This window comes from Triturus cristatus, chromosome 5_1 (genome assembly GCF_964204655.1).
Source record: "Triturus cristatus chromosome 5_1, aTriCri1.1, whole genome shotgun sequence".
Lineage (NCBI taxonomy): Eukaryota > Metazoa > Chordata > Amphibia > Caudata > Salamandridae > Triturus > Triturus cristatus.
In genome coordinates, this window is record NC_140587.1 from 663268224 (window position 1) to 663281063 (window position 12840).

Below are 12840 nucleotides of genomic sequence, written 5' to 3' on the forward strand. Positions count from 1 at the left end.
CCAGCCCCCCCCCCCCCCCCCCAGCGCTGCGCTCACTATCTTGGCTCTGACCGCTTCTGGTGTAGGGCCATTCATCCTGCCGTCTCACCTCGGCACGGATTCTACGTTGTGGCTTTCATTCACCCTCTAAAGCCGGTATGTTCCGTGGACGAACCGCGCTAATGAGGGTGTAACAGACAGCTGTTCAGCTCAGACTCATGCCCGAGATTTGAGGTGGATAAACATGATGCCCGGCGGTACGCTGGGCACTGCGGGAGAACAGCTGTGCGTGGCTTCGAAACCGCGCCGTGGGCCTGAGGGAGCGAGGCGGAGGTCTCCCCGAGCACATGCTGCACGTGCCCCTCCCTATGGTCAACGCTGCTGTCCTACAGCGCACTAAACGGGAACCTTTACGCCGTCAGTGTATAAGTTTGACGGAGCAGTAGGACTCTGCCCCGTACCCTCTGTAGTTTTGCTTTTTGTTTCCAGCTTGGGTAATACACCGCACCCAAGGATGGAGAGAAAGTACTACTCGAATTTTCAAAGGATAAAGTGGGGACGGACAGGAGTGCGCGAGGCAGCATGATGGATCTTGCTCTCGAGGCAGTAACGGAACGAGTCAAAGTGGAGGGGAGAGACAGGCAGGGGGAGGGTGGGAGACAGGCAGCCGGGGAGCAGGGAGGGGAGAGGTGGGAGTTGCGCTGGCGTTGCCTGCTCAGAGCAGCATCAGGCAGCACTCCTGCGCCCCCAGCTCTCAGGAGGGACCAGCGCCGAGCAGAGAGTTCGAGGAGCTGTGTGGCCAGACGCCTCTGCCTGTACCTGAAGGGGGAGGTAGCCCCGGATAGGAGCACGCCCTGCAACCTTCCCAGAGCCGCAGTCTTGACCCAAAGGTAATGTAACGCTTTGCTATTTAAATACCTACCACCACCGATGAACAGGTGTAAATGTGATTAAGGAATTTAAAAAAGGGGGCTTTGGGCATATGTGACGTGGCTTTCTGTAATGTCTATTTGGATAAAAGTTACAAAGCACGTTTTTAAACGAACTGCCAACAAAATTCGTATAGTATCTGGGATACTTGTCTAAATTGTTATACATAAAAATGTACTAATCCCAGCTAATTACCGATATCTGACAACATGATGTTCTGTCATGAAGGGTGAGCGCAGAGCCGGGTGCCCGTTTTTTGCGCCTGCCGTGTGTAAAGTGAATTCATGTTGCCCGATATCTCCCTGAGTTCGTGCTTCGTTTTCGGAAACAGTGAACACGGTTCTCCTCTATCTTGTTTTGAGCTGTGCTGTTTAAAAATAAAGCACAATCTCTGAGAAATGTTAGGTTAAATTAATTCACTTTACGCACAGGAGGCGCATAAAACATGTGCTCGGCTCTGCGCCAGAAAATCACTTCATGATAGGGCCGTCGGGTGTTTTAAAGGGCAGTAAAAAGAACGCCTCTCCAACTCTAACCAGCATGCCTAGAAGGACTGCGTGGACTGGACAGAGAGGCACGAACAGGCGGGCGTGGTGCCGCTGTAACCCGCATTTACACAGGTGTGCAATGCACCTCTAATCAATCTAGTCTTAGCAATGTACTCATCGGAAGTTTCATCTAATTTATATGTTTGAATACTGCGATGGAAATCGAAAGGGGGGAACAGGGATGCTAGTTGAATTTAATCTACCAATGTTGAAAGATAATGGCAAACTCCTTTTTTATTCACTATTAAACATGAGTTGCCAAATATCCATCCAACCCCAGCAGTTTATATCTTCGGTCAGCACTGTCCCAAATTAAGTTTGCACTGTTGCTTTTGTGTTCAGTTTGTGTGTGATGCCGCGTGATCACCGTCACTCCAGCTGTCTCTCTGCCCTTCACCCCACAGGGTCCTTGCAGTTTCACACGCACACGAAGAGGACAGGCGGGCGCGTGTTATGGAGTCACCCGTGCAGATTTTCAGGGAGAAAGACGAGGTGCGGCGCCTGGCGCCCACCTGCTGCGTCCCAACCAACTCCAGCATCTGGCCTCTGGGCTGGCACGACTACTACGGGCTCAATAACAGCGAAGAGGCCTGGGAGCTGGGGCATCACCTGGCCAACCATACCAACATGTCCCCCACCATCCCCATTATCATCACCGCGGTCTACTCCATGGTCTTTGTGGTCGGCCTGGTGGGAAACTCCTTGGTCATGTTTGTCATCATCAGGTAAGAAGATCCGGCATTTTTTCCCCGAGCCACGCGCTTCTCATCACTTCTCATTGGTTGGATTGAAAGGAAGCGTGGGGCCACAGGTGTGTTGTGCTACTGGGGTCCCCGAGCAGTGTTAGCTGCTGTGGGGCGCGTAGTTACTTACATCTGGATGAACTGCGTCTAGCGCTCTGGAATGAAACCGTCCAAAAACAAGGAGACCCCTTCTAGTTGTGATTACAGCAACCACGTTCCCGGATTGGTATACAGGGAAGAAAATGCAGAAAATACCTGGTAGGCTGTAGAGAAGCATGAAGGCGCAGTGCCATCTAGCGGGCTCACTGCTGTTCGTTTGCTGTCATATTCATAAGGAAAGCCGTACTCCGTCTGGATGATGCAAAATTGCGTTGAATTTATAGATATTTCTGCCGTGCCTAATTTGCACAATTATAATAATGATAAAAATACTAAGTGAATGGAACTCATGTTTTTCTTAGGTGTCCGGAGCTGGAGGTTCCGAATGTCAGTATACCTTCATGTCAAGGCTGTCCTGGTTTCACCCCGTGCCACTTTCTTTTACCACCTAAGCACCCCTTGGAAGTTCATTTTTTCTTCCTGCTTGCTCCCTTATTCACTCTTTACTTTTCTTCATTCTTTTTCCATTTTCTGTCTTTCTGTTCTGTATTGAAGTTCTGTGATGAAAAATATCTTCCGGTCACACTAATATGATGGGCCGATGCCAACCACCGCCAAACAACCGCAGAAATAAAGCAATGCCCGGTGAGGTTGAAGTGGGCAGGATCTATTGGGAACGACGTTCCCAAGTTTTCTTACTTTTATCAAAACAGTTCCCATACTTTTTAGTAAAGAATAATCGTCCTGCACTAAATGACAATTTTGAGTTGCTGTAGGTTAAAATGAAAGAATGTCTCTTGCACTATGAATGCTAGTTCAACTTGCATTTGCATTTCATTTAAGGTTTGTGCCGTATATTCTACACGCAGAAGAGTGAAGGTCCAACCACACAGTTACAACATATTTTTTCTTTTTAGTTATGCTCCGCCCCATACTCGGTGACCCTAACCACATATGCTCAGGATAACAGTTCCCATTCTTTTTTTTTCACTTCGACCACTAACTACTACTAGTGTATACTTACTCAAATGTTAGGAAATATCGAGTTTTATGTATTTTCTTTTCTTTTGTGGAGAGACCCTGGAATTGGGTGGACAAACTGAGGAAACGTTTATTTTCTGGTAAAGACGTTTTTCAAACCACTTTATTTGGAAATGACTAATAATGATAGGCTGTCAGAGGAGATTGAAAGTATAGGTTAAAGTGAGGATGAGAAAACATTCAATATCACCGTCCATGCCAGGGGCAGCCAGGATGGTATGAGCGCAGCTAGCTGCGTTTCAACGGCAGGAGCGGTGAACCTCGAAGCTGGGGGACCGGGTTCGAGGCTCGGAAGGGGGTCCGGGCTCGAGGCTCGGCAGGGACCCTCAACATCCTGTGAATCTAGGCAAATGACTGCGGTTTTCCTTGTAACTGTTGGGCTCTTTCTAATGATGTTCTCGTTTCGCTGAATATGCATTCTCATACCTAAGAACGACCAGCATTAATTGTTTTCAATAGACTGTGCTTTTTGCAAATCTTATGTGTTATGTGCTGTGTTTATGGTATTGAGGGAAGTGGGCAGAGTTGACTCACTAAATCACATTTATTTTGACACCGTTTCCTAGTTCCCAGCAGAACGTGACTGACTATCGTATTTTAGATTCTTCAGTTTTACTCATCTGTCTCCCTTTCAAGCAAAGTGGGTAATAAACCACATGTTATCGAACGTAGGCATCGATTTGGAATACATATTTCCCCCTTTTTACCTTATCTCCACGGTGTTCAAACCGGCGAGAGCAAAGTTCCATGATGTCATTTCGAACACCAATTGGAATACAGCTCCGTATTTGCAGCCGCCCATTTACAATTTAATGTTATGTAAAGCTCCTCCCAATCCTCGGTCCCTCTGCTGCTGATCTCAAAGATTGGCACCAGAGGAGAAGAGGAGGGAACCCTTGTACAAGACGAGCACAACTCTTTCGGCACAATCCCTCTGCCTGTATTTTAAAACTAACATATCCCTAATGTCCTGTCATACACGCCCACCCCACCTCTCACAGGTCATCTTTTCCGACCTCTCACTGTCATCTTCTCCGACCTCTCGCAGGTTTCTTCTCTGATCTCTTGCATTACCTCCTCGTCCGTCTTCCTCGCCACAGTAATCACTAACGAGCCTTCGGCTCCCACAGAAACTCCAAGTATAAATTTAACATTCTAGTCTCCCTCTCCCTCCAATATGGCCCCTGACCACACAGCCAATCCCATAAAGGGACACAGAAAGCATCTAAATGACCTGTTTTTTTGTTTCTGCACTGCTCCGAGTGCTGTGATTCCTGCTAGTCAGGTGAGTGTGGGGCGGCAGTCCTGCTTTAGCGGACTCGGGGGCCCCGTGATCGTTTGGTTGAGGAAGGCATGTAATTACTTGTATTTGTGTTCTTATGTCCCCCTTTCCAGCGTGCCTCTCCGGTTTCGGCTTTTTGCGAAGCCAGCGTGGCGGCGGTCGGGTCGTATGGTGTCCCGCATCGTCTTAAAGGCTACGCCTCTTTTGTCCTGCCTTAGCGCACTTCTGAGGCGGGTTTTTGTGTTTCTGCCGACCGCGCGTCCTGCTTCAGCGGACTTCTGCGGTCGGCAAATGTGTTCTTCGCGCTTCCATCGCTATGCGCTTTTACTCACGTTTAGCCCTGTGTTGTGGCACTGACGATTGTCTGGGTGCTATGTCTGCTTCCAGGACGGTCTTCAAAGGTGATTTTGGTACGTTGAAGGGCGCGGGCTTCCGACTCTCTTTTTCATTGCATACTGGGGGCGTGTCCTGGTTCTGCCTTACACCTGCTGGCCATTTAAAGGGCTGTTTCTCGTTGTGGTTGCTGCTGGATAGTTCTTCCTTGCTGCTTTGCGTTTGGTGGATGATGGAGGTTTCTGAGGATTCTGTCGATCCTGGCCTGGGGGCTGTCGCTTCTGGGTCTCAGGATGCTTTGCCTTCGTTATCTGTTCTCCAACAGATGATTGATTCCGCTGTGGCTACTGCCTTGCGTGGCAAGTTGTCTACGCCTCCTTCTAAAAGGCTCAGGTCGGATCCGGCATCCCAAGTTGGTTCTGACGCTGAGGAGGAGGTGGAAGTTCGAGGTCGCTTTGTCCAGGGTACTGATCTTAAAGACGTGCTGGGGCACATTCGCGCCAACTTGCTGTTTCCAGATTCGGTTGCTCCAATGGAAGATGATTTTTTAGCGCAGTATCAGCGTCCAGATCCTGATAATCTTCCGCTGCATTCTTCTGTGGTGAAGGTGTTGGAGACTGAGTGGAAGGATGTGGATAAAGGGGCTTTTCCTCCTTACTTGGCGAAACTTTACCCTTTACAGGATTTTTCTTCCAAGTATCCTTCCTCGGTGAAGGTTGATTCGTTGATGGCGGCTATGTCCTCTCAGGGGTCTGTGGTCTCTGAGGATTCGTCCCCGGCAGATCCTGTGGATCGGAAGGTGGATGGGGCGGTGAAGCGCACCTTTTCTGCTGCAAATTTTTCCATCCGGGCTGCCACTTATTCATCTTATACCATTCAGTCCTTACTGAAGGATTTTCAGTCCTTGGCTGAACTGTTGGACCAGGGCGAGGATGTCTCCTCTACATTGGCCATTATGGAACAACAGGTTCGTCTCCTTTCGGACGTCTCTTTTGATGCCTTGGGTGCGGCGGCTTCTGCTGCTGGTTCTTCTGTGGCGGCTCGGCGCCAGTTGTGGCTGTGCTCCTGGAAGGCTGATGCTACCCAGAAATCTTTACTTATGAAGATTCCGTTTACTGGTGTCAAGCTTTTTGGTCCACCTTTGGAGGATATGGTGAAGAAGACGGCGGAGGATAGGAAACTGCTGGCTCCGGATCGGGCTGGTCGTTTCCGTTCTTTTGGTGCTACCCGTGCCTTTGGACCTTCTCGTAGGGGGCGTGTTCACCAGCCCTTTCGTGGTAGGGGGCGTGGTCAGGGTGCCCCTTCCACTGATAAGTCCCGGTTCTCCAATGTTCAGTCCTCCGCTTCTGCTCCCTCCAAATCATGACTCTGTGTCCCTGGGGAAGGGTCGGCTTCGATTCTTCCTGGCGTCCTGGAAAGTGACTGTGGCAGATCAGTGGGTCCGTCGGGTGGTTTCCGAGGGTTTTCACCTTAGGTTCAGCCAGATTCCTCCAGACTATTTCAGATCCACTCCTTGCCCCAGGTTGGCTCTCAAGAAGGCGGCGCTTTTGGCCGGTATAGATTCTCTTCTGGCAAAAGGTGCTGTGGTCCCGATTCCGGAGGCTCAGAGGGGGTTGGGGGTGTACTCCATCATGTTCCTTGTGTCCAAGCGCACGGGGGATCTGTGGCCTGTCCTGGACCTAAAGTGGCTGAATGGGTTCGTTCCTCCTCAGACTTTCAAGATGGTGTCTCTGAAGTTGATCCTCCCTCTGATTTCTCGGAGACTTTCTGGCGTCAATCGATCTGCAGGACGCCTACCTCCATGTACCTGTGCACCCCGCCAGTCAGCGCTTTCTGCGGTTCTGTGTCCTGGGTCGTCACTTCCAATTTCAGGTATTGCCTTTTGGTCTTTGCTCTGCTCCCAGGGTGTTTACGAAGGTTCTGGCTCCTGTCGTTGGTCATTTACATGGGGAGGGCATTCAGGTGTTTCCCTACCTGGACGATTTGTTGAGTTCTGCTTCTTCTCTTTCTAAGGCGGTGGTCCATATCCAGAGGGTTTGCCAAGTCCTGGAACAGCACGGCTTCCTGGTGAATGTGGGGAAGTCATCCCTGGTTCCTACGCAGGATCTGACTTTCATAGGAGCTCATTTCAAGACTCTGTTGGGATCGGTGTTCCTACCGCCTGCTCGGATGGAATCCGTTCTGTGTGCTGTTCTCTCCCTGCTGTCACGTCCTTACCAGCCTGCGAGACTTTGGTTGAGGGTTCAGCGTCTCATGTCCGCTTCCCTATCTGTGGTTCTTTGGGCTCGCCTTCACATGTATCCCGTGGTTTCCCACATTTTGCTGCATTGGGACCCCTGTTCTCAGGATCTCGATCGTCTGATTCCTGTGTCGGTGGCCCTGGAAGGGTGGTTGGACGTGGTTCATCTCTCCCAGGGTTGTCCTTTTCTAGTGATTCCTTCTCGGGTCCTCACTACAGATGCCAGCCTTTTGGGAGGGGGTGCTACTCTGGGGGACTCTTCGGCTCAGGGTCTTTGGGATCCGATTGTGAGGTCTTGTTCATCGAATTACAGAGAGCTGAAGGCTGTCCAGCTGGATCTGTTGGCCTTTTCGGACCTTCTCTTGGGTCGTCATGTTCAGGTCCGGATGGACAATCAGGTGATCATGGCGTATCTCAATCGTCAGGGGGGCTACCGGGTTCCTTCGCTCAGTTCCCTCAGTTACAAGATTTGTTCTTGGGGGGAGTTGCACCTGAAATCGCTGTCGGCGGTTTACCTTCCGGGTCAGGAGAACGTGGTTGCGGACTGCCTGAGCAGGGTCTTTCCGTCCATGGGTTCCTTGTCCCTGACGCACCGGATGTTCAGGGTTTTGTGATGGAGGTTTGGGTCTCTGATTGTGGACCTGTTTGCTTCCCAGTTCAATGCGAACATCCGTTGCTTTTGCACGATTATGCCATGTCCGGAGGCATGGAAGATAGATGCTCTGTCCTTCCTGTGGCCGCGAGGCCTGTTGTATGCGTTCCCTCCTTTTCCCCTGATCCCCGTTGTGTTGCAGAAGATCAAGAGGGAGGGGGCCCTTGTTCTTCTGATTGTGCCGGGTTGGCGTCGCCGCCCATGGTTTCCCCTCTTGTATGAGTTGGCGGTGGGCTCGGGGTGGCTGTTGCCCTTCGATCCCTTTCCTCTGATGGGGCCTCCACTTCCTCTTCCAGTGTTCCGATCCTTGGGTCGGCGGGCCTGGCTCTTGAGAGGGACTCCCTGATTCGGGGTGGGTGTTCGGCGGGAGTTGCTGACGTTATTCAGCGATCCAGACATCCGTCTAATTTGCGTTCCTATGCCAAGCACTGGGACAACTTTGCTGCATGGTGCGTTCGGCGCTATCTTTCTCTGTCTGATTTGGATCCTGCCCGCATTCTTAATTTTTTGCATGAGGGTTTTGATTTGGGGTCGGCCATCTCTACTCTTCGTGCACAGTGGGCTGCCATTCGGGCGTTTCATGCTCTTCCTTTGGTTTCTGTGTCGCCGTTGGTGTCCAGGCTGTTGAAGTCTCTGGCCTTTCAGCGTCCCTGTCCTGTTCTGTCTTCTCCTCCTTGGGATCTTCCCCTGGTTCTGTGTGCGCTGCAGTCGGTTCCTTTTGAGCCTTTGGAGTCGGTTGACCTGAAGTTCTTGACTCTTAAAGACATATTTCTGGTGGCTATTGCTTCGGCCAGGAGGATTGGGGAGTTGGGTGCCTTCCTGAGGTCTGCTCCTTTTTTCTGTGTTCTGGAAGATCGTGTTGTGTTGCGTCCTCACCCCACTTTTGTTCCGAAAGTGAATTCATTTTTTCACCGTTCTACTGAGGTGATTCTTCCGGTTCTTTGTCCTGATCCCTCTTCTGAGTCGTTGCTGCATCTTCTGGATGTTCGGCGCGCCTTATTGATTTACCTGGATCGGACTTCTTCTTTTTGCAAGGTGGACAATTTGTTTGTGTATTTTGGTTTGTCCCGTAGGGGTTTGCGTCCTTCCCTCTCCACTATCAGTCGTTGGATTAAGGATGTTATTCTTTTGGCTTACGGTTCTTCTTCCTTGGTTCCTTCCCTTCCTGTTCAGGGGCGTTCCACTCGTTCGGTTGCTGTCTCCTGGGCCGCTTTCAAGGGGGTGTCCATGGAGGATATTTGCCGTGCTGCCACTTGGTCTTCCCCTCATACCTTCATGTCGCACTACCGTCTTCAGATTGGTGGTGGTGCTTCAGTTGCCTTTGCCTCTTCGGTTCTCTTTTTGGAGTTTCTCTGTGTCTCTTTCAATTTTGTTGTAATAAAGTTTTGCTACACTGCTGACTTTACTGGTGGACTCTGTTCTTACATGAAGCTGATATGCTTTGGTATCGGCTCATTAGTGATTACTGTGGCGAGGAAGACGGACGAGGAGGTAATGCCCCGGTTACTTACCAGTAATCTTCATTACTCCGAGTCCTTGTCTTCCTCGCCACAGTATGGTTTCCCTTTCCCTCCCGGCCCTTTTCTTGGCTTCATGTCTATGGCTTGGTTTCTCAGGTCGTTTAGGTGCTTTCTGTGTCCCTTTATGGGATTGGCTGTGTGGTCAGGGGCCATATTTGAGGGAGAGGGAGACTAGAATGTTAAATTTATACTTGGAGTTTCTGTGGGAGCCGAAGGCTCATTAGTGATTACTGTGGTGAGGAAGACAAGGACTCGGAGTAATGAAGATTACCAATAAGTAACCGGGGCATTTTCTGACCTCTGGCAGATCTCTCCTCTGTCCTCTCGCAGTTCTCCTCTTTCGACCTCTTGCAGGTCTCTTCTCTTGAGGATGCACTCCTTGCGCCTCAAGACTACACTGACATGGCACTCTCTTCAGCCTCCACTCAGGCAGGCTTTCAAGGGTCTATCACACCCTGTAACGACATGGGCCCTCTTCGTCACAGGCCTCTCACTCTCGCTCCAGCCTGGACTGTCAGCTTCTCTGACGCTGTCTTCGGTGCACTTCAGACTTTTGTGCCTTCGGTCCTTCATTTGTGGGTGCTCCTTCTGCTGAAGCCTTGCTCACCCTGTTCCTCCTCTTACCATGGCATCCTTCCACCCCTGGGAGCGCAATAAACGCTCTCCTCTTGAGTGCAGTGGCGGTACACAACCGCAGGGGTCACTCATCACCCAGCTTTCCATTCTGAAGTCTTTTCTCTTGTTTGGGGCCTTTTTGCTCCTGGGTGCTGCCACCAGCTTCAACCATGTGCCAGGTAACCTTCTAAGAGCTGCAGGCCTTTCCTTTCCCTCAGGTGTCCTGCTGCAGTGACCACCCTTGGCCACTAGGTGTTACTGTTGTCCTCCGCATAGGCCCTAGCAGCTTTTCGCCTCAAGGTTCCCTTCGGCGCTCACTCGCTGAGTGGGGATGAAGTCCTCAAGGCAAACAGAGCACAGTGACAGGTCTTTGCGGGGCTGCAAACATACACAAGGCAGCTTCATCATTTACCTCACTGGATATTTATTTATTTATTTCATACATTTTTTTCAGCCACTGAGTGCAGTACTTCTCTCATTGCAGGCACAAGCTGCCTCTGGACAGACAATGCAGGCCGTTCCTCCCAAACCTCATGTCTCTTCCGCGTTGACTAGCCCCATGTCCATTAGATTTTCGGCCACAGCGACCCTCCCTGTGCTGCGGGCCCATTTCACTTTTCACTATGCCCTTTTGACGGTTTGGCAGATCATGGAGCCCCGCTTCCTCAAGGTGGCACTGCCACCACCTCCCTTGCCCTGCCTGCTCCTTTCACAGGTGTACCTCGGCAGACCACACCTCTCCCTCCAATGCAGGGGTCTCTCATCTAGGCACGGTCCTGAGGTGGAGCAGTGCACTGCTATGGGCAGCAGAGCCAATCTCCACTTTTGCTAGCCACACTACCCTTACTTCCCCCACTACTTGTCTACACGCTGGGGAAGACCTCCTGCAGGGCAGCAGCACTTCTTCTTCCCTCTATGCAACTCTTTTTTTTTTTTTTAATGTCCTCATTTGCGTCCAAAAAAACCTTCATTAGCACGTCGTTGAGTTTTCCTGACGCTTTGCTGGAAGAAAAGGGTTCAACCGATACCACCATTCAAGTGTGAACCTTACATCTGTACACCATCATCCTCCAAGCAGACTCTGCCCAATAGTATATGTGCCAGCGGAAGCGAGGTAGGCTTAATCATCGGACCCCTCATCTGCCCTTCCTCTTCCTGCTTCTAACCACTTGGTTAGTGTTAGCCAAAATTCGTATCTTTTCTTCCCATGACCCGACATATCTAATCTAGCAATATTCTTTACCGATAATATCTAGTCCTTATAGTGGGGGCGGAGAGGGGCGGTTGGGTCTACCCACTTCCTGCATATTTCCCTGCGTGCCAACAGTATTGCATAGAATATCAGTTTCGATTGCTCTGTTACCTTTTAACTGTACACCCAGAAATCCTCAAAAACCCAAAGATATGCTTACCTGAAGTTGTACCTTCAGAATATCAGATTAAGTTTTTCTAACGTCCGCCCAAAATTGCTGAATCTTGGGGCAATTTGTATAAATGTGTACGTCATCTTCTTTCAATTGTCACATTTCGGACAGTTCATCTCTCTTCCTTTCCCAAATTTTGATAATCTTAGTGGAGTCCAATATGCCCTATGGATTGAAAACGGATGGTTCCTTCTTAAGTAGGTGGGTTTTACTGTTTTATACAGCATAGTCATAGATACTTGCCATAAGTTCTCCAGCGAAGGCTCCAGCAGGCATTTTCCCCATGCTCCAGTGGCAACGTGAACTCCCCATCTGTCATGTCAATCATCATCCAATACCAGACTGAAATTTCTCTATTCATGCGTATTCCCGACATCAGATTCTCTTCAAATTCATTTGGTCCCCTTATCATCATACTGGAAGATTGGTACCAGCTCTGGATCTAGTGGAATTTGAATCTTTACACCCTGTTGGCTGTCCTTTCTCTGCTCATCTCCGATGTTATCAAATGTCCTTCATTCATTAAATGTTTCCATCTCAATATGCTTGCTTCCCTCAGTGGACTCGCTAACTTATCTTTTGTCCAATCCGGGAAACATGGTGAGTCCCAAATCGGGGCCAGATTACCAAATGAAGTTAACTTTAAATTTCTTTTAATCCTGTACCATGTCTCTGCCATGCTCATTATGACTTTTTTGAAGTATTTGGGATCTGCGTACTCCCTCCTTTCACATCCCTGAACATTTCCGCAAACATTCTACCTATTTCTAGGCACACAGGTCTATCCAGGAGCATTTTCCCATTTTTCAGCAAGAATGCCCAAGACTAGAATTGCAAGTCTGGTAACGCTAGACCCTCGTTCTCTAATTTCCTTCTCAGCTTCTTTCAATCTATATGAGGCCCTTTTGATGACCAGATAAAACTATTGATGTGGCCTTGCAACTTTCCAAATTACTCCTCTTTGAAGGATATAGGGATCGAATTAAATAAAAAAGTGAACTGTGGGAGAATATCCATTTTCACCAAATTGACTCGGCCTAAGATGGTTAGAGGCAGATTTGATCAATTTGCAATCAAGTTACACACTTCCCTCTTCTTTTTTTCGAAGTTTGTCTTAGAAAGTTTTGGTGATATCCTGCCTAAATGTAATCCCTAAGTACCTCATCTTATTCATAACTTTTTCATTGGCCTTTTTCATGTCCCAGGCCATTATCTCTGCCTTTCCTCTGTTGATCTCATATTCCCAGATCTTACCAAAGTCTGTTGTCAATACCATAACTTGACTCATGGTCTTCTGCAGAAGGTCATCAGCATATAAGGCTCATTTCTTCTCCCAACCTTTAAATCTTTTCAATACAGGCCACGTGGGAGGGCACAAGCAGCCTCAGAAGTTTCTCAGAGCGGGGAGGGTACTACTTCCTACTGAAGCATTAAC

The 12840-nt window shown here is 49.4% G+C and overlaps 1 protein-coding gene across 1 annotated transcript in view; it reads left to right on the top strand.

The window, feature by feature from the left end:
* The first annotated feature begins 768 nt into the window (after nt 1–768).
* OPRK1 (opioid receptor kappa 1) overlaps nt 769–12840 on the top strand; it is a 314535-nt gene continuing 302463 nt past the window's right edge. The window contains exons 1-2 of the mRNA XM_085604137.1: nt 769–869; nt 1862–2182. Of these exons, the coding sequence (XP_085460263.1) occupies nt 1911–2182 (272 nt within the window). The 5' untranslated portion in view covers nt 769–869; nt 1862–1910. The remainder of the gene's footprint in view (nt 870–1861; nt 2183–12840) is intronic.